Genomic DNA, 20,904 nt, shown 5'->3' with positions numbered 1-20,904 from the left:
TGGAGCTGATGCTTTACACAACCAAATTCTAGCTCTGTCGACCTCCCATGTTGGCGGTGGGACTGCTTGGAGGGTGTGTGTGTGTGTGTCTATGTATGGGCTCATGTGCCTGAATCACTGCCCTCTAGTGGATGGAATCAGAATTGCTCAACTGTGTCATAGCCCCAGGACTGCGAACAGCTGGTGAAGATCCTCTTTTAGCTCAGTATCAGGGGCTGGTTTCTTCTGGAACAGCCAGCTCAGCAACCCATCCCCGCTGTTGGTGGGGGTTGCTGGCTCTGGTGTTCTGGGTCGGGCCCATCTCAAAGGGGAAGTAAGCAAACTGGGCTGTTAGGTGCATTGACTCGTCCCCACAGGGGTAAGTCCTGAGTGTCCTGTTGCGTTAGAGCAAAGTCGAATAACTTGCCTTGAGTCTGGTATCCACTGTCCGCAAACCCTGCCTAACCCACTGAAATTTCCCTGCCCTTTTGTCTTTTTTTTTCATATGCATTTAAATACAGTTGGTATTTTTAGATTTCCTTCCTAAAGGGTGAAAGAGGCGGGCGTGCGGTCACAGTGAGAGAGTGTGCGGTCTAACGTCCTGTGGCCAAGTCACTTTGATGCCTCTCGGCCCTGCTCCTCTCCTCCCACGCTTTCAGGTCGAGTCACTTTAGGGACCTCCAGCCAGCCGCTAGCTGTGGGGTACGGGATCCTGATGGACTCTGTACGTGGGGCCATGTACAGCCCCCTTAGCTGGCTTCTCCTTGCCCCTGGGGCATCATTGCCTTCTGGGCTTATGACAGAGGTGGCAAGGGGTTCCCTCTCTGAAGCCCGGAGAAATCCCATTAGCAGGGGCAGGTGGGGCTGGCAGCGTATGTGGGTGAACGCTTAGCCCTCCTGCTGTGGTCCCTGTAGGTGTGGGTGGGCGTCTTGCCATCAGCGGCATGCGAGCATAGGTCGTGCCATTGAATCCGACGTGCCTCATGCTGGGAACTGTGCGTCTGCCACATGTTTCTACCCCCACCTGCCTCCCTCCATCCACCTAGCAACCCCCCAACACCCGCAAAGCAGAGGGGCCTCTCTGGGGCTAGTAGCCAGGGCTGGCTGGAATTGGCTGGCACAGGAAGCCTGGTGCATTCTGGGGTTGACCCCATTCTGTGGGTCATGGGGGCGTCCTGCAGCCCGTCAACACCTCCTCATCGCCCTACCAGCTTGGCTCACAGCCCCTGGCTCCTGCGAGCTTCCACTGAAAAATAAATAAGTTCCTGCTTCCTGAGCCCAGCTGTGTCCAAAGAACCATCCTCATCAATCCGCTTACCGGCGCCAGGAGTTTGCCTGGAACCTTGCAAATGTTGTGAAGGGTTAAATTCTCCAGGAGATGGGGTTAAAACCAGCGAAGGGATTACCTGGCTCACAGACTCAAACACAGCCCCAGCCGGGGAGAATGTACAGTCAACGCTCAAGCAGATCGGGTGTGAAAGGGGCCTGGAGAGGGCTGTGACTCTGTTTCCCCAGACTGTCCCCAGTCTGATACCACGAGGTTTTCTGCCCACGCAGAGTCCTTGGGGGAGCTGTAGCTTCTGCCAGGCAGCAAGTGGGAACCTGTTTTTTCCCCATCTGCAGGACAGGGCCCATAGTGACGGGCCGTGGAGCCGTTTAGCCGATCCTGTTCTACACAGGTTCTTACAGCTCCTGCCCTCTTCTGGAGGGGCCTGGCCCCCATCTCTCAAAGCTCTGTCCGCATGAGGGCTGGTTGGAGGCCAGCAGAACCGCTGACTCAGTGGCACACGCAGGCTGCCATCTCCTTCCCCCATCCTCGGGGGACCTGCCGTCGCCCTGGTGATGTCCGTCAGGCCCCGGGCAGCTGCACTGGGTGGAGGAGAGTAACGGCACCGCCCTGCCTTTGATGTGGTCTGGGCCATGCTCCCGGGGCTGGGGCTGGAACAGTGCACGCTGCTGGGTCGCTGTGGGGCCTGGTGATCTCCTGCACTTAACTCCTGGGAAGCCAGTCTCCCCTCAGTGTGCGTGGGAGGATGCACGAGGGAACTGGGGGGTGTATGGGAAGCCAGGCTGGAGAAGGGGGAAGTTTCCAGCCAGTGGGAGGCGGGGCAGAGTTGGGAATCTAATCTTAACTGGCTCCACCTTGCCATGCTGGGAGCCCTGCCCTCTGGCCTGCACCCTCCGCCCGACCTTGCCCTCCTGTGGGTTGCTGACCTAGGGGCCAGCGGAGAGAGGCTGGTTCACACTGAAGGTTAAACACTGGCCGTGGTCGGTGCCAAGTTGCGACTGAGGCTGGGGGCAGGAGGGAGGTGGTCATGGGCACCTGTGGCACACATCTCCCGCTGAAGCAGGAGATTTGGGGAGGGGAGCCCCCTGGCAGCACATCATCATGCCCACTAGGGGCTTGGGCTTTGGGAGTGGATGTGACCTCGTCCTCTAGGGCTGGTCTGTTGAGAGAACAAAGGACCAGCCAATAGTGTCTCCTTAGCTCATGTGACAGAGGCCTGTGACTTATTCCCGGCTCCTTAGCTCCTTATTACGTGAGAACATATGAGTCGGCCAATGGTCTGTGGAGCTTAGTGTCCTCTCTTCTGACAGAGGCTGGTGCCAGGTGCTGCAGAGGGAATGAACAGAACAGGGCAATTATCAAGTGATCCAACCCCTGTCGTCCAGTCCCAGCTTCTGGTAGTCAGAAGCCTGGGGAACCCCAGAGCGTGTGGTTGCATCCCTGACCACCTTGGCTAATAGCCATCGATTGACCAATCCTCCATCAACTTATCTACTTCTTTTTTGAAACCAGTTAAACTTTTGCTCTTCACAACATCCCCTAGCAACGAGTTCCACAGGTTGACTGTGTGTTGTGTGAAGTCTCTTGGCCCAGGGCTGTGGAGCAGGAAGAGCAGTGTTCTGTAAAGGGGCCAGGATGACATGGGTGTGGTTAAGGAGAGTGGGTAGGACAAGCAAAGAGAACTTTCCCCGCAGGCAGGGGAATCCTCGGAGAACAGGTTGCTTCCTGCTTGCAACAGTGTCATGAATGTGCATGTCTGACCGGCCTCCCGAGGGCTGAGTGATGACACTTGCTCCCCCCCCTGCCAATGTGCCTCACCCCAGACTTAGCAGTCCGTCTAGAGCCAGAAGGTAATGCACTGGCCCAGTCAGTGCTTCACACGAGTTGTTAGCAGTATAGGGCATACGACACACAGCAGAACAGTTCTGATTCTATCTTGTAGAGAGCATTGGTGACACACACACATCAGGTCATAATGCCATTAGTCACCCCATCTCAAAAAGGGTATAGCTGGAAAAGGTTCAGAGAAGGGCAACAAAGATGATGAAGGGCTCAGAACAGCTTCCATACGAGGAGAGGCTAAAAAGATTAGGGCTGTTCACCGTAGAGAAGGTATGCTGGGGGGATCTGCTGGAGGTCTATAAAATCATGACTGGTGTGGAGAAAGTGAATAGGGAAGAGTTATTTATCCTTCCCACAATACGAAAGCCAGGGGTCACCCAATGAAATTAACAGGCAGCAGGTTTAGTACAAACAAGAGGAAATACTCCTTCACACAACACACAGTTAATCTATGGAACTCATTGCCAGGGGATGCTGTGAAGGCCAAAACTATAAAAAAAAACTATCAAAAAATCATCAGAGAAATTGATAAGAGGACAGGTCCATCCATAGCTATTGGCCAGGAGGGTCAGGGACACAACCCCATGCTCTGGGTGTCCCTAAACCATTGACTGCCAGGAGCCGGGAGTGGACGACAGGGGTGGATCAAGCCATGATTGCCCTGTTCTGGACACTGTGCCTGACCCTGTGGAATGGGGCCACTGTCAGAGACAGGATCCTGGGCCAGATGGTCTGACGCAGTCTATATGCAGCCCCCGTCCTCGCCTTGCAGGGGGAAAGCTGCCTAGCCAGTGCGAACCCAGCCTCCTGAGCGTTCTTCCTCTGACAGAGGGACAAGAGGGCAAATCCTTCCAGCTTCCCCCGCTCCTGCCCCATCCACCTGCGGACTGAGATTCTGTGGGGGGAGGGGACCCGCCGCTCCAGGCTGAGCTGTGAGCAGCTGCCTCTGGCTGGCCAGCTGCGGCATTGGCCCAGCTCTGCCCCTTACCTGCTGGCTGCTGTTTCAGCAGCTTCCCTGGTGCATCACTCCCAGTGAAATAAACGCGGCTTCCCGGTGCCAGACCCAGTGCATTTCCCCTGCTGTTTTGGCAACGCGAAGGGGAGCCTGGGGGGGTGGGAGGGGCTGAGCAGTGAAGCCAGAGTACTTACCTTTAAAAGGCACCCTTGTTTCCAGTGCTTTGGCAGTCCTGCTGGCCTTCCTCTAGTCCCTTGCAGTGCGGGATCTCACAGCACTTCGTAGGCATTAGTTTCCTTTATTCGTTTGTGGGCGGCAGTGCTGCCTAGTGAGTACAGGGCTGGGCGGCAGGAGACCTGAGCCCTTCCCCTAGCTCTGCCACTGACCTGCTGGGTGACGCTGAACAAGTCCTGTCCCCTTTCCGTGACTCAGTTTCCCCTCCTGTCCTTGGTCTTATCTCTGTAGACCGGGAGCTGTTTGGGACAGGGACTCTCACTGTGTGTGTGTGTGTGTGTGTGTGTACGTACAGTGCCTAGCACAATGGGCTTTGATGTCAGATGGTGCTTTTGGGTGTTACTGTGTACAAACAGGCGCACACTGTGGCCATTCAAAATGTCCTGGCAGCAGTAAGGATAGAACCCGGATCTTTCTGCACCGAAAGGGCAGTTGCCTGGTACCCAAGCCAAGAGAGGTTCTCCTTTAGTTGCTGGCATTATAGGGCTGATGACACACGGCTGAGCAATTGCAACAGCTAGCAGAGCTACACATACACATTCGCCAGTTTGTTCCAGTGTCGCTTTTTAAGGTTGGTATGCGGTTTCAGCTGTAACCTCCTTGTCCTGCTCTTTGCTCACTGAAAAACACCGCCGGCGGCGCTTCAATGATAGCTGCATTTAGGGCATTGAGCTGCTTTTTGAATTATACAAGGGTGAAAAAATTCCCCTGGTGTCTTTCCCTCTGCAGCCACTTGGGGTTTGTGTTGGCCGTAGGGGACCAGAGCTCAGCGAGGGGGCAGGGCTCTCGGGGGCTGCAGCTGGCGTCCTGTTGCGTAGCTTGGCAGGAATAGTGCTGCTTGGTTCAGTCCATGTGGCAGACCCATTTGCACCAGAAAGATGGTCCTATAGCTACAGTGTGGGGGTGGGAGCAGTACTCCTGGCTTCTATCCGATTTGGTTCGTGGACCTGGGCAAGTCCCATCTGGGCCTCGTTTTCCCACAGTTAATTTGTTAATGATCCTAAGTGGCTTTGAGATCCGTGGGTGGAAAGGCGGAGCACCACTGTTCCTGAGTGCTACGGGAAGTATTGCAGTATCTTCCAGGAGCTGTAACCGAGGTTGGGGCCCCAGTGCGCCGGGCGCTGTGCGGATACACAGCGAGAGACTGCCCCCATCCTGGGTAGCTTCGAGTCCCTGTAAACAAGGGCTGGACAGAGGAGGTCTGGTCCCCATGTCCAAGATGGGGAAGAGAGAGATTAAGGTGCAAAGGTATTTAGATGCCTAGCTCCTATGGGAGTTAGGCACCTAAATACCTTTGAGGATCAGGGGCTAAGGCGCTGGCCAGGATCGTACAGGGAGTCAGTGACAGAGCAGGGAATTGGGCTCTGATCACCTGAGTCCCAGCCTAGTGCATTAACCGCAAGCCCATCTTTCCACTCTGTACCTCGCAGGGCTCTGTGACTGCCTCTCTAACCCCTCTTCCTTCTGGCTTGCTGCAGGTTCCAGAAGCACGTCCACACCTACCGGATCCTGCCAGATGAGGATGACTTCCTAGCGGTGCAGGTAGGGACTGCTCACTGCCATGTGCCAAGACCAGTGCAGCTCCTGCCGTGTGCCGAGACCAGTGCAGAGGCAGGCCAGGCAGAATTTGAAGAGCAACTAGAGACCTCGCACAATGGAGGTGTGGGCATTGCAGGTCCCCTGAGACTGCTCTGAAGAGGGGGTTTTTGCCCTGCTCCCCAGAGGTGGCTGCATTTCTGGGTAGCTCTTGTGCAGTGCAGTGGGCGACGGGCTCTTTCCGGGCCATGGGTGTGGTTAGCAGTTCTGCTCACCAGGCTCAGAGCCAGGCTGTCCCCTCTAACAGCCTGCTGGGGCCTCGGCCTCTTGCCCACTGCAGCGTGTGCAGCATTCACGGTGCCGGCTGGGCTTCCTCGGACACAGGAGCTGTGATCACAACAGTGTGTGGCTGTGCAGAGACCGACACTCCCCACACATGGCCAGAAGGGAATGCCGTGCCAGCCCCAGCCCCCCATACCCACTGGGCACTGCCCTGCTAGCCCCAGCCCCCTCATACTCACCTGGCACTGTCATGCCTGCCCCAGACCCCCTGGGCACTGCTGTGCCAGCCCCAGCCCCCTCATACTCACCGGGCACTGTCATGCCTGCCCCCCCATACTCACCAGGCACTACCCTGCCACCCCAAACCCCCATACCCACTGGGCACTGCTCTGCCAGACATACCCCCCCATACCCACCATGCACTGCCATGTCAGCCCCCCCATACCCACCGGGCACTGCTGTGCCAACCCAAACCCCCCATAGCACCAAGCACTGCAATGCCAGCGCCAGCCCCCCATACCTACCAGGCACTGCATTGCCAGCCCCAGCCCCCCCCTACCTGCCGGGCACTGCTATGCCAGACCCAGCCCCCCTGACCCACTGGGCACTGCCATGCCAGACCCAGCCCCCTGACCCACTGGGCACTGCCGTGCCAGCCCCTCCATACCCACTGGGCACTGCCATGCCAGCCCGAGCCCCCCTGTCACCACTATGCTAGTCACAGCCCCTCCCACCCCAGTGATAGTGATCACAGTGTAGTTAAATTTAACATCAGTGTCGGGGAAGATATGAAAGAAGCCCTGTGCAGCAGTATTTCACCCCAGAAAGGGGAACTACACCAAAATGAGGAAGCTAGTTAGCTGGAAATTCAAAGGAACAGTCACAAGAGTGAAATGCCTGCAAGCTGCATGGAAACTGTGTAAAAACACCACAGTGGAGGCTCAAACCAACTGTATCTCCCAACTATAGAAAAAACCCCAATAGCTAAAAAAGTGCCACCCTGTCTAAACAACAGAGTAAAAGAGGCAGTTTGAGGCAGAAAGACATTGGAAGTCAAATCCTTTTGGGGAGAATAGAAAGGAGCATAAATTCTGGCTAGTTAAGTGTAAGAGGCAGGCCAGGCAGAATTTGAAGAGCAACTAGCTAAAAACACAAAAAGTGACAGGAAAAAAAATTTTTTTTTAAATACATCAGAAGCAGGAAGCTGCCGCTGGACCATCGAGGTGCTAAAGGAGCAGGCAAGGAAGACAAGGCTGTTGTGGAGAACTAAATGAATTCTTTGCATCTGTTTTCACTGCAGAGGGTGTGAGAGAGATTCCCACACCTGAACTATTCTTTTTAGGTGACCAATCTGAGCAGCTGTCCCCGATCGAGGTGTCAGTAAAGGAGGTTTTGGAACAAATTCATCAATTAAACCGTAATGAGTCGCCAGGACCAGATGGTATCACCCAAGAGTTCTGAAGGAACTCAGATATAAAACTGCGGAAGTACTAACTGTGATGCTAAGTGTAATAATCAGCCTCTGTACCAGATGACGGGAGGGTAGCTAATGTGATGCCAATTTTTAAAAAGGGGTTCAGAGGTGATCCTGGCAGTTACAGGCTGTCACAGAGTGTGGGGGAGTCAGGGCCCTGCATTCCCCACTTCCTGCTATTCACCGAGACTCTCAGCCAGCCAGGAAAACAGAAGGTTTATTACATGATAGGAACACAGTCCCAAGCAGGGCTTGTAGGTACAACCAGGACTCCTCAGCCAGGTCCCTCTGGGGGAAAGGGGGGGGCAAGGATATTAAATCCCAGACTTGGGGTTCCCTGCCTCTTCCCAGCCAGCCCAAAACTGAAACCAAAAAACTCTCCCTATTCCTTCTCTCCCCCTCTCCCTTTGTCCAGTTTCCCTGGCAAAAGTGTCGACTGGTCCCACCCCCCTTCCTGGCTCAGGTAATGTCCCTCACCTAAAGTCATCCCCTGCTCTCCCATCCCCAATGCAGACTGTGCCAGTAAAACTAAACGACATTCCCAGGTCAATCCACCCCGCTCCCTACTGCGTCACACAGGCCAGTAAGCCAAACTTCATAGAATCGTAGGATTGGAAGGGACCTCGAGAGGTCGTCTAGTTCAGTCCCCTGCACTCATGGCAGGACTAAGTATTGTCTAGACCATCCCTGACAGGTGTTTGTCCAACCTGCTCTTAAAATGATGGAGATTCCACAACCTCCCTGGGCAATTTATTCCAGTGCTAAACAACCCTGACAGTTAGGAAGTTTTTCCTAATGTCCAGCGTAAACCTCCCTTGCTGCAATTTAAGCCCATTGCTTCTTGTCCTATCCCCAGAGGTTAAGGAGAAGAAATTTTGTCCTTCCTTCTTGTAACCATGTTTTATGTACTTGAAAACTGTTATAATGTCCCCCCTCAGTCTTCTCTTCTCCAGACTAAACAAACCCAATTTTTTCAGTCTTCCCTCCTAGGTCATGTTTTCCAGACCTTGAATCATTTTTGTTGCTCTTTTCTGGACTTTCTGCAGTTTGTCCACATCTTTCCTGAAATGTGTCACCCAGAACTGGACACAATACTCCAGCTGAGGCCAAATCAGTGTGGAGTAGAGTGGAAGAGTTACTTCAGTACCAGGCAAATTGGTTGAAACTATAGTAAAGAATAGAATTACCTGAATCATAGATGAACACGATTTGTTGAGGAAGAATCAACATGGTGTTTGTAATGGGAAATTGTGCCTCACAGATCTACTAGAATTCTTTAAGGGGATCAACAGGCATGTGGACAAGGGGCATCAAGTTGATATAGTATATTGGACTTCCAGAAAGTCTTGGACAAGGTCCCTCACCAAAGAGTCTTAAGCAAAGATAAGGGATAAGAGGGATGGTCCTCTCATGGATCAGTAACTGGTTAAAAAGGCAGGAAACAAAGGGTAGGAATAAATTATCAGGTTTCAGAATGGAGAGAGGTAACTAGTGGTGTCCCCTAGGGCTCTGTACTGGGCCCAGTCCTATTCAACATATTCATAAATGATCTGGAAAAGGAGGTGAACAGTAAGTTGGCAAAATTTGCAGATGCTACAAAACCGCTCGTGATAGTTAAACTGAAAGCTGACAGAGAGGTGTTACAAAGGAATCTCACAAAACTGGGCAACAAAGTGGCAGATGAAATTCAGTGTTGATAAATGCAAAATAATGCACATTGGAAAATGTAATCCCAACTATACGTGCAAACTGTTGGAGTCTAAACTAGCTGTTACCACTCAAGAGAGAGATCGTGGAGTCATTGTGGATGTGCAGCGACAGTCAAAAAAGCAAACAGAATGTTAGGAACCATTAGGAAAGGGATAGATAATAAGACAGAAAATATCATGTTTCCTCTATATAAATCCATGATACGCCCACATCTTGAATACTGCATGCAGATGTGGTCGCCCCATCTTAAAAAAAATCTGTTGGAATTGGAAAAGGTTCAGAAAAGGGCAATAAAACTGATGAGGGGTCTGGAACGGTTGCCATATGAGGAGAGATTAATAAGACTGGGACTGTTTTGCTTGGAAAAGAGACAACTAAGGGGGGATATGAGAGAGGTCTATAAGATCATGACTGTTGTGGAGAAAGTGAATAAGGAAGTGTTACTTACTGCTACTCATAACACAAGAACCAGAGGTCACCCTGTGAAATTAATCAGCAGCAGGTTTAAAACAAAGAAAAGGAGGCATTTCTTCACACAACGCACAGCCAACCTGTGGAACTCGTTGCTAGGGGATATCCTGAAGTCAAATGTACAACTAGGTTAAAAAAAGAACTAGATAAGTCCCTGGAGGACAGGTACATCAATGGCTATTAGCCAAGATGGGCAAGGGTGCAGCCCCATGCCCTGTGTGTCCTTAAGTTTCCAGCTGCTAGAAGCAGGGACCTGAGAACAGGGAATCACTCGATAATTGCCCCATTCTCTTCAGTCCCTCAGTAGCACCTGGCGCTGTGAGAAGACAGGATCCTGAGCTAGATGGACCATTGGTCTGACCCAGCCTGGCCATTCTCTGTGCACAAAAGGACACCCCCCACGCAGGATGCTACTCGTCACACAGACGATTAGACACAGTACACAACAGGGCACATCCATACACAATATACACATCACACAGTACCCACCAGGACATCCCACCATCATAATACAAGTCTACTTTGTGTAGCATCTTCCCAAGACATTTCCCCATGGCAGAGAAAATAGTGTGGAAAATCCAGTCGCAGCTGGGGCCGAGGGTGACTGGGAAGCCCCGGTGAAGACCAAGGTGTATTAGATAGAGGTCATGGAAGCCTCCAGCTGAGCTCAGGGCCCCATCCGTCCGGGCACTGCCCACACACAGTGGGGGACAGTCCCTGCCCCCCAGAGTTCACCGTCTACGGGCTGGTCTCCATAGGGAATTTTATCGGCAAAGTTAGCTGCTCGGGGACACGTGTCCTGGAGTTACAGAGCCTTGTTCTGGCTTTTGATGCTGACCTGGGAGAAGGCTCTGTTATTCCGGCAGTAGGACTGTCTATGTGGGGGCTTACGGCTGTATAACAATGCTGATGGAATTCCCTGGGTAGATGAGCCCTAGGCAGGCTCCTGGGGAAACTGAGGCACAGAGCGGGGCAGTGAAGGAGCGGCCTATGAGGCAGCTGCGGGGGCTGCAGAGGATGAGGCTCTTGGACAGCACAGGTGTGACTGAGGCCAAGCGGAGTGGGAAGGGGAGAATGGAGAGACGCCGCCCGCTGTGTGCCTGGCACACCCTTGGACCAGCCTGCCTACCTTGGTGAAAGAGCCCTGCCCATGGGACCCCCTCCAGATGTGCACAGCTGGGCTGCAGAGCTAACTAGAGCGTGGGCTTCATGATCACCGGGGCTCTTAGTTCCCCTTTCTCTCCCTTTCCTCAGCACGCATAGCTCTCAGTACGGCTCCCCCTTTCTTCTGCTTTGATGGACTTGGGGGCTGTGTCTACTCTGCGGTTCCCCCTCCCACACGCCTGGAGCTTGGCCCCAGAGGGATCCCTGCCTTTGTGGGGGGGGCCCCTGCAGTACAGGGGGGTTCCACATCAGGGCGCCTGTCGCCTGGGGCCAGTGGAAATACAGGCCATGTGGCCTGGGCTTCCCAGGGCTATGCAGCGAGGCCGGCTGGCGCAGAGGCTGCTGATCTTGGCAGGAAGACAGGCTGGTCCATGTGCCGATGTATTTATAGCCCAACAGTAACCCCTTTGTGCTGTCCGGCAGACAGGAAAAAGCAGCCCCCAGGGAGGGATGGCCACAGACAAGAGAGTGTTGTGTGCTCCAGCTCCCATGCCAGCCTTGCCCGCTGCATCGCCAAGTCAGCATACTCGCCTTCCCCTCCTCCCCGCCCGTCCGCCCGCCCACCCCAGAGTGACAGCCGCAGCCTTGCCCGCCGTGCATGGAGCCGGGCTGAGATCAGGCAGCACCCTGGGGCACTGGGCCAGCACCGCTCCTGGGTACCTGGCAGGGCCTCGGAGCAGGTACTGGACAGGCAGCACTGAACATGCTTCACCCAGAATGCTCTGCTGCCCTGGCTCAGCGAGGCAGATCTCTAGCAGGAGACGGGAACTTGCCAGGCAGAGGCCCAATCGGTGCCGCCTGTGCGGTGGCATCGATTCACCTTCGCATGGGCTGCCAAGTGGGCACGGAAGAAGAATGCTCGTCAAGTGGAGCAGTGACACCTGGTCTCAGCCCGCTGCTCTTACTGCAGGATGTGGCACGAATTCAGGCCGGATTTGCAGAATTCTCCGTGTGGAAAATGTGTCCCCTCCTTCCAACCCCCCTGCACCGGAAGCGCTCTAAACAGGTTGCAGTTTTGCTTTGGAACGACTTCTCCTCTCCAAGTCTCCATGGATGTCATTATTTCGAATGTCGCTGCTGAAGGGAAGCTGCTGGGGTTGGTTGGCCCAGGACGTTTTGGTTGCCGAGAAACTGGCCTTTGTTCCGCTTTTCACGTCACCAAAAACTTTTATTTTTGTTCTGACCTGAAACTAATTTTTTTTTTCCAATTTTTCAAACTCGCCACCGCCGTGACCCAGCTGTTAGTAAGTCAGCTGGAGCAGTGACACTACCCCCTGAAGGGCGAGCTGCCTGCGTTTATCTGCTGCACGCCCTTGCTCAGCGGATGAAAGCCGAACATGCACCAGCTAGGTTCTCCTACCTTCCCAAGACCCCACGGTGTAGCTCAGCTTTTAACTAGGATGCTCACAAGGGGCTCAGAACTATTAGCTTTGGGGAAACTGAGGCATGGCACAGCAGAGTGACTTGGTTTGGGTGCCACGGGGAGCAGTGTCAGAGCCGGGGCTACACTCCGGGAGTTCTTGGCTCCCACTTCTCCGCCCTGCGTCTCTGAATCCAACTCCCCTATCTCGGCTGCACACCAGACACTGGCTGCAAGCTGTCCCCTTCGGCAGGAGTCAGCCCACCCCTGCCCCTGGCTTGGGGAAGACAGGCCCTGGGGCTTAGTCACAGCACAAAAAGTGGCTTCTGCGGCTGCCTGCAGCTCCCGGGTCCCCGGTTCCTGTGGCTAACCCTCGTCTTGCAAACAGGCCGTTCTGGGGCAGCTAAAAGAGAGTGCAGCCAAATAGTTAGAGCACGGGGGGCCCGGGCCCTGGATTTGCAGTGAGATTGTCAAGCCGAAGCCGAAATCCGTTTGCTAGTAGCAAAGGGCTTTGAGGGCCCAGTGCGGAAGGCGTGAGGACGCAGCCACATTTGAGCATCACGGTCTTTGTCCCGTGGGCTCTGTTCACAGGGGCCCAGCCCCACTGTCCTCTTCAGGTGCAGGGGCTCAGGGCTTTCTCCAACCGCTCTCAAGATGGGATTTCTGGCTGGGAGCATGGGACAGCTGGAGGAACAGATGCACTAGGCAGGACGGCACCAAGGCCGGCCCTCGGCCCCTGGCCGGGACATGGGGATCTTGGAGAAATTCCTGTTAAAATACCTCCCAGCCAGGCCCAGGCTGTGAAAGGATGGGCGGCGGGTTAATGCTGTCATGTCCCCGCGTGGCAGAAGGGAGGGAGCCGAATGGAGAGAGGGGACAGGAGAAAGCACCCTCCCGCAATCCCCACCAAACCCCTCCCACAGGAGAAATCCCCTGCCTCCACCTGGTCCCTTCTCCCCAAAGTGTCACTCCCCAGAGATCTGCCCCGTGGCTCACACCGAGTCTGCATTGCATACAGCGGGGCCCTGGCCCCATCCCGGGACACCAAGGCTTGGCTGGGACACGGGAGATGGGTGCCACCCACCGGCCGTGTGTACAGCAGGGCCAGGGCTGCTGCCTCACCCCCAGCGCTGCTGGATACACCCCCAGATGGCAGAGGGGGCTCCCCCATTTCCTTGCACGGCTCTTGCCTGGGTGGGGCCGACACTCGCTCCATCTGGCCCAGCCTCTCATCTCCAGCATGAGAAGGGAGAAAACCAACCCACCCCTCATGCTTCCCCCAGCCTGCCACCTTGTTGTCTCCTAGGCATGGGCAGGCTTTGCCCTCCTTGTGGGGGCAGGTGTGCCCAGGTTACAGAGACAACGGTTTAGTGTCTTGTCTGGGCAGCACCCAGCAGGGTGGGGCCTTGGTCTCAGGAAGGGTCTGGGCAGGGCCTGGCACCATGGGGGCCCTGATCTCGGGAGGGGTCTGGGCAAGACCTGGCACGACGGGGGCCCTGATCTCGGGAGGGGTTTGGGCAGCGCCTGGCACGACAGGGCCGTGGTCTCGGGAGGGGTCTGGGCAGGGCCTGGCACCATGGAGGCCCTGATCTCGGGAGGGGTCTGGGCAGCGCCCTGCACGACGGGGCCCTGATCTCGGGAGGGGTCTGGGCAGGGCCCAGCACCATGGGGGCCCTAATCTCGGGAGGGCTCTGGGCAGAGACTGGCACCATGGGGGCCCTGATCTCGGGAGAGGTCTGGGCAGCACCCAATGTGACGGGGCCCAGATCTCGGGCGGGGTCTGTGAAGGGCCTGGCACAATGGGGCCCTGATCTCAGGAGGGGTCTGGGCAGGGCCCGGCACCATGGGGGCCCTAATCTCGGGAGGGCTCTGGGCAGAGACTGGCACCATGGGGGCCCTGATCTCGGGAGAGGTCTGGGCAGCACCCAATGTGACGGGGCCCAGATCTCGGGCGGGGTCTGTGAAGGGCCTGGCACAATGGGGCCCTGATCTCAGGAGGGGTCTGGGCAGCACTCGGCACCATGGCGGCTCTGATCTCAGGAGGTATCTGGGCAGGGCCTGGCACAATGGGGCCCTGATCTCGGGAGGGGTCTGGGCAGCACCCGGCACCATGGGGCCCTGATCTTAGTCAAGGTTTCTAGGTACTGCTGTTATTGAAGAAAAAGACAGGCTGCAGGGACTGAGCATGGGGAAGGATGAAAAGCCCTGACTAGGGTACTGGCCAGGAGAAGGACAGGGGTGAAGCCCAAGAGGAGAAGGAGGGCAGGAGAGTCAGAGGCTGCTGCTAGGATCTCTGGGCTGTAAGGAAGACGCCCGTTGGCTGCACCGAGGGGTTGCACTGGGGTAACCGGGAGAGCTATGTTAATCTGGCGTGTCTGTGTGTGGCCCCTGCTTATGCTGATGGGTTCCCTCCCACCCCCTTGTGCCCCCAGACGTCGCAGGGAGTCCAAGTGAGGCGATTCAAGACCCTGAACGAGCTGATCGCGCTCTACCTGCAGTCCAACCAGGGCCTGGTCTGCACCCTGCTCTTCGCCGTCGAGCGGGAGAAGGAGAAGGAGAATGCCGAGGACAGGGACTACTCAGGTACGTCCTGGCAGCTTGGCCCCCGGCCTCGCTGGCGGTGCTGGCCTGCCCCAGGAGCCAGGGGCAGGGGAGACCTGGGGTGATAAGAGGCGGGATACCAGGGTAGGTGAGCCCACTGATGTAATCCAGGGTCTCTGGAGGTGGGATACCAGGGTAGACGGCCCCACTGATGTAAGCCAGGGTCTCTGGAGGCGGGATACCAGGGTAGATGGGCCCATTGCTGTGAGCCAGGGTCTCTGGAGGCAGGATACCACGGTAGATGGGCCCACTGATGTAAGCCAGGGTCTCTGGAGGTGGGATACCAGGGTAGATGGGCCCATTGATGTAAGCCAGGGTCTCTGGAGGCGGGATACCAGGGTAGCTGGGCCTGTTGGTCCAATACTGGGGGCTGGGGCAGAGTGATATTGAGTGGTCCTGCTGCCTCCTTTCGCAGTGACAGCCCATCTCACCCCTTCACACCATGCCGAGATTAGAGCCAGGTCTCCTTGCTGCTGCTCCTGCCACGCCGCGTGGGGCCTGTGGCCCTGGGCTCCCCAGCAGGTCTGGGACCCCCGCAGTTGACCAGCTCAGGATGTGGTTATGTGGAGCGGCTCACGGCTGTGAGTGCCGACCAAGGGCAGAACCCCCGAACCAGCCGTGTGGTCTGTAATTCGCTCTCATCGAGCCAGCACCAAATGTGAACTGGATCCCGGTCACAGCCAGCGCCCTGGGCCGCTCCCGGCTGTCCCGCCCCCAGGCACGCCGGCCTCAGGGAGAGCTGGGTCCCTCACACCAACGATGGCAAAATACTCGGGGTGGCTCCCATCCCAAGCGACGAGCCGCAGTCGGTCCCTCGGAGCTCCCACCAAACACAATCCTGTGGCAAATCAGCTGCGGATTTATTCGCTGGGAAGCAGAAAGGAGTTAGGTCCAGGTTAAAGCAGGCGACGCTGGCTGCAGAAGGCGGCCGAGCGGTAGCATTGTGTCAGCTCTGAATGGCTGGCCCGGGGCTCCGGGCTTGTGTCCTCCCTCCAGCCCTGCAAGAGTCCAGGCCAGTCGGCTGCTCTGTATTTCCCGCTCCCAGAATTGGAGCTGGTGGGAGGAGCTGGTTTGCACGAGCCTCGTGAGGGGGCACTGACCCAAGTCTGTGTATTGGGGTGTCCCGCAGCGGGCCAGGGAGTTGTGACAGCCCTTCTCCGGGGCAGGAGACGACCCCCCCTGCCTGGCTAGTTCCAGAGCAATCAGGGATCAAGCAAAGCCAGAGCTATTCCCCCGTAGCAGGAGATACAGAAATGATGAGGGAGATTCTTGCCGCAGCAACTCACAAGCCTTTCCTGAGCCCTGGACACGGGGTTACAGGTTCAATACCCCACTGCCCCGTACTCATGTGCCAGGGGAACAGACGGGTGCCAAGCAATGAATGTGTCCGTGCTCAGCGGAGGCCCAAAGCCTTGGCAAGAGCTGGTCCCAGGTTTGCCAGGGTCACCGTGGGTATCAAATTGAGACCCACCCAGGAAGGTGTTTGGGCTCCCGGCCCCTCCAGGGCAGGGTGAGCCGGGAACCCCAGTTACTGCAGGTGACGTACGAGGCCCGACCTGTGACTGGCTCTGCTCCTCCCTTCCAGATGGGGAGGATGAAAAGCCCCCGTTACCGCCGCGCTCCGGCTCTGCCAGCTTCTCCTCTGCCAGCCTCGGGCCAGCCACACAGGACGGGGCCATCGAGAGGTAAAGAGCCTCCATCTCCAGAACCACCAGGTGGGGCCCAGAGATCCCGCCATACGGAGCTGCTGGTGCCCCTCGCTCCTGACTCACAGCCCCCGTCTCTGCTCTCACTCCTGACCCCAGCCCCCATCTCTGCTCTCACTCCTGACCCTCGCTCCTGACCCACAGCCCCCATCTCTGCTCTCACTCCTGACCCCAGCCCCCATCTCTGCTCTCACTCCTGACCCTCGCTCCTGACCCACAGCCCCCATCTCTGCTCTCACTCCTGACCCACAGCCCCCATCTCTGCTCTCACTCCTCACCCCAGCCCCCATCTCTGCTCTCACTCCTGACCCCAGCCCCCATCTCTGCTCTCACTCCTGACCCACAGCCCCCATCTCTGCTCTCACTCCTCACCCCAGCCCCCATCTCTGCTCTCACTCCTGACCCCAGCCCCCATCTCTGCTCTCACTCCTGACCCACAGCCCCCATCTCTGCTCTCACTCCTGACCCTTACTCCTGACCCACAGCCCCCATCTCTGCTCTCACTCCTGACCCTCGCTCCTGACCCCAGCCCCCATCTCTGCTCTCACTCCTGACCCTTACTCCTGACCCACAGCCCCCATCTCTGCTCTCACTCCTGACCCACAGCCCCCATCTCTACCCCCCTGCCCCTTGCTCCTGACCCATAGCCTCCATCTCTGCCCCCCATCCCCTCGCTCCTGACTCACAGCCCCCATATCTGCTCTCACTCCTAACCCACAGCCCCCATCTCTGCTCTCACTCCTGACCCCAGCCCCCATCTCTGCTCTCACTCCTGACCCTTGCTCCTGACCCACAGCCCCCATCTCTGCTCTCACTCCTGACCCCAGCCCCCATCTCTGCTCTCACTCCTGACCCTTACTCCTGACCCACAGCCCCCATCTCTGCTCTCACTCCTGACCCACAGCCCCCATCTTTGCCCCCCTGCCCCTCGCTCCTGACCCACAGCCCCCATCTCTGCCCCCCTGCCCCTTGCTCCTGACCCATAGCCTCCATCTCTGCCCCCCATCCCCTTGCTCCTGACCCACAGCCCCCATATCTGCTCTCACTCCTGACCTACAGCCCCCATCTCTGCCCTCCTGCCCCTCGCTCCTGACCCTTCCCCCTGCTCTGTTCCTTGATCTCCCTGGAGCAGGGAGCCAACGAGAGCAAGGATTTAGTGATTTTGTCCTCCACCAACCAGCCTGAGATCCATCCAGCCCACTCCTCGAGTCGCGTCCTGAGCCAGTCTGGGTTTCCTCACTCTTTTTTCGGACAGCTGGGCTAGTCCGATCCCCTAGCTGGGGAGGTGCCTCCGGTGGAGCAGGCTGGAACGGCAAGAATCTGTCCCTTCTGACGCTCCCCAGATGCACCCGATTGCCTCCCCCCTTTGTACACCCACTCCCGCTTTGCTGCACTCGCACGCTTGGGCTGTCTTTCCCCCCGTGCATACACTTGCTAATGCACATACACCTTTGCACACTTGGGTTCGCATGTGCACAATCACCCTCAATCACACCTGTGCGCCTTTGCCCCCCGTCTGTTCCCACTCTGTCCCGGGTGCCCGCATCCCGGAGCGATGCTCCCCTCCAGACGGAAGGGTCCCATGGAAGTGCTCTCTCGCGGGACCTGCTGTCACCAGAACTCAGCCCTCCCGCTGTGCCCTCCCGCGGGCGTTCGCTCTCATGCCCCGGTGGACGGCCCGGGATGCAGCGGGCGTTTCCCGTGCTCAGCCTCGGGTTGCTAACCTTTCTGCACCCCCTGCAGTGCCACCAACGGCCTCAGCACAGTCTCCCACGAGTACCTGAAGGGCAGCTACACCCTGGACCTGGAGGCTGTCAAAGCCGGGGCCAGCAGCCTGCCCCATCTCAACAAGACCCTGGTCACCTCCTGCAAAAGGCTACACAGGTAAGAGCCTGGCCTGGAGCCTGGCACTCCCCGGTGGCTCAGGCTGCATCTTGGCTGCTGATCCCCACCTCTCCAGGGCTGTCTGCCATGGGGTGCTGTGGCTGGGAGCTGCCACTGGGAGGCAGGCAGGGTGCTGTGGGCATCTCCTTGCCCAACGGGCTGGCCCCATGGCACCTGTTCCCTGCTGCATCTGCAGGCCCCTGGCCAGCATGGGACAGCAGTGTCCCTCTGGGGTTCCTGCTGTAGTGGTGGAGTGTGGGGCAGGCCCTTGGGGGGATTGGGGAACAGTGGGGAGGGGGTATAGGTCCAGTCCCACTGCCAGTCTCGTCAGCACTCAGCTGCAGGAGTTTCATTCTCCCCCTTAACCCTGCTCAGAATTCATCCCATGGCTGGTGAAGCGGCTGGTGCCGCTTCCCGGCCGCTTGTCAAACCCACGCCGGCCCTGGTGCGGCTGGCTCTGACCTGCCCCAGGCTGACATCCATCTGCACCTCTGCCTTGCAGCGAGGTGGACAAGGTCCTGTCCGGGCTGGAGATCCTCTCCAAGGTGTTTGACCAGCAGAGTTCTCCTGTGGTCTCCCGGATCCTCCAGCAGGTAAGGTCGGGAGTGGGGAGTAATGGCTGTGGCGTGCCGCAGGGGGCCATTTCCCCACCCCACTGGGACTTAGAACCCCTCCCCCGCCTTATGTCTCAACACCTGCTGCCCCTCCTTAGGCCTTGTTGTGGGGGACCTGCCAGGTGAGGGCCCATTCCCCACCCCCCACACCAATCTGGGGGCTGGACGTGACCCAGACTTGGTGTCTTTCTCCCCCCTGGCAGCTGAGATAACCCATGAGACGGGGACCTACATGCGATAGCAGGCTGAGCTGGGTGGGGCAGGGCTGTGGGGCCATCAGAGCAGCTGCTGCAGCGGGAGACGGCATCCCCTCTCCGGCGTGCCCTGGGGCGCACAGCCTGCCCGCCATCCCTGACACTCTGGGCCCTTCGTCCCTTACGATACCAGCTGGGGGACTGGCCACCTGGCGGCCCCTGCGGGAGGGTGCCCTGTTGTCCTGCATACATTGGCCAGGCTCCATCCTTTCCTCTCAGCATGCTGTGTTCCAGCAGCTGGAGACCTGGCTCAGAGGAGGCAGCGTGTGTCCCCGGGGAGCGACGGTGGGGGGTGGACAACCCAGAGCATCTTGCCCCTTTGCCTTCGGCCCAGCCGGCACCAGCTCGCTCGGAGGCTTCACCGAGTTTATTCCTGTTCCCCGCTAGCTCCAAACACGTCAGTTCCCAGAGCCCAAGGAAAGGGAGCCAGGCTTGGGGCTGGGGGGCTGGGCACCTTTGTTCTGTCCTCACTCTGCTGCTGATTGGCGACATGGCCTGCGGCTCTGTGCCTCAGTTTCCCCCTCCAAAAAGAGGACCTGGACCCTGATCCCCCATTGTGACCTGCTCCCATGAAAGTGGGACGCAACAGCATTAAGTCGGGAGAACAAACTGAGCCCTCTTTGTGGGGATGGGGGAGCCCCTCCAGCCTATGCACCCCCGATCTCGCAGCCTGGCTGCACGCGGGGGGCCTGGCTGGGGCTGCCAGGCTGCTGCGCCATCTGAGCGTTCTCTGCTTGGATCCCTCGCGCCTGCAGACCGCTGGCCAGACGGGAGAGCAGGAGCTGGAGAGCCTGGTGCTGAAGCTGTCTGTCCTGAAGGACTTCCTGTCCGGCATTGAGAAGAAGGTGGGTGAACTGGCCCGGGCCCTGGACACTCGCAGCCCGTGTCAGAATGGGGGCTGGGGACGCAAACCCGTGCGATCTGCGTGGGTCTGTATGGGCCCAGTGGGGCGGGCCTGGGCTCCGGGGACACGTGGCGGTGTCACCCTGCCCGGTGCCGAGCCTGACTGTGTGTCCTGCTGCTGGATTCTGCTGCGGAGGCCAGGGACGGCGCCGTGCAGCTGGACGGAGCTAGGATCCCGTGGTCCGGGTGCAGGGCTGGGACCCAGGGGCTCTCGGAGCCGGCTCTCGGCTCTGACACTGATTCCCTCGGGAGCCATGAGCAAATTGCAGAGCCACCTACCTCCACAGCTGCCTGCTCGCTCTGCGGAGCACCTGTCACTCCCATCGACTTCCCGGGGGGCTGAGCACCCCGCCAATGGTGCTGGGGGGGGCGTCTGTGGGTCTGACCCCCACCTTAGGAGCCCTGCCCGGGCCCTCCCAGCTGCGTAGTGACTGCTCTGGGATTCACAGTCCCCACCAGAGCCAGCCAGACTTTGCGTGGCAGCGCAGTCTCCACTTACTCGTTGAATGCTCTGCCTGGGCCCAGCCCTAGCTCGCACCTCGGGGGCAGATCTCCCGCCTCCCATGTGTTTTTCTCCAGTCACGGTGAGGGGCGGGGGGAGCCGCTGAACTTCAGGGGAACCAGCTGCAGCCCACGGCGCAGCCATA

At 57.8% G+C, this 20,904-nt stretch overlaps 1 protein-coding gene across 1 annotated transcript in view; it reads left to right on the top strand.

Moving 5' to 3' along the window:
* The window catches only part of INPPL1 (inositol polyphosphate phosphatase like 1), a 67,827-nt gene that overhangs the window by 15,910 nt on the left and 31,013 nt on the right, over window positions 1-20,904 (top strand). The window contains exons 2-7 of the mRNA XM_050948402.1: window positions 5,777-5,840; window positions 14,728-14,878; window positions 16,482-16,581; window positions 18,346-18,486; window positions 18,989-19,079; window positions 20,110-20,199. Of these exons, the coding sequence (XP_050804359.1) occupies window positions 5,777-5,840; window positions 14,728-14,878; window positions 16,482-16,581; window positions 18,346-18,486; window positions 18,989-19,079; window positions 20,110-20,199 (637 nt within the window). The remainder of the gene's footprint in view (window positions 1-5,776; window positions 5,841-14,727; window positions 14,879-16,481; window positions 16,582-18,345; window positions 18,487-18,988; window positions 19,080-20,109; window positions 20,200-20,904) is intronic.

Source organism: Gopherus flavomarginatus, chromosome 1 (assembly GCF_025201925.1).
Source record: "Gopherus flavomarginatus isolate rGopFla2 chromosome 1, rGopFla2.mat.asm, whole genome shotgun sequence".
Classification (NCBI taxonomy): Eukaryota; Metazoa; Chordata; order Testudines; family Testudinidae; genus Gopherus; species Gopherus flavomarginatus.
The sequence above is the reverse complement of the archived record's forward strand: the minus strand, read 5'-3'. Positions and strand labels throughout refer to the sequence as shown.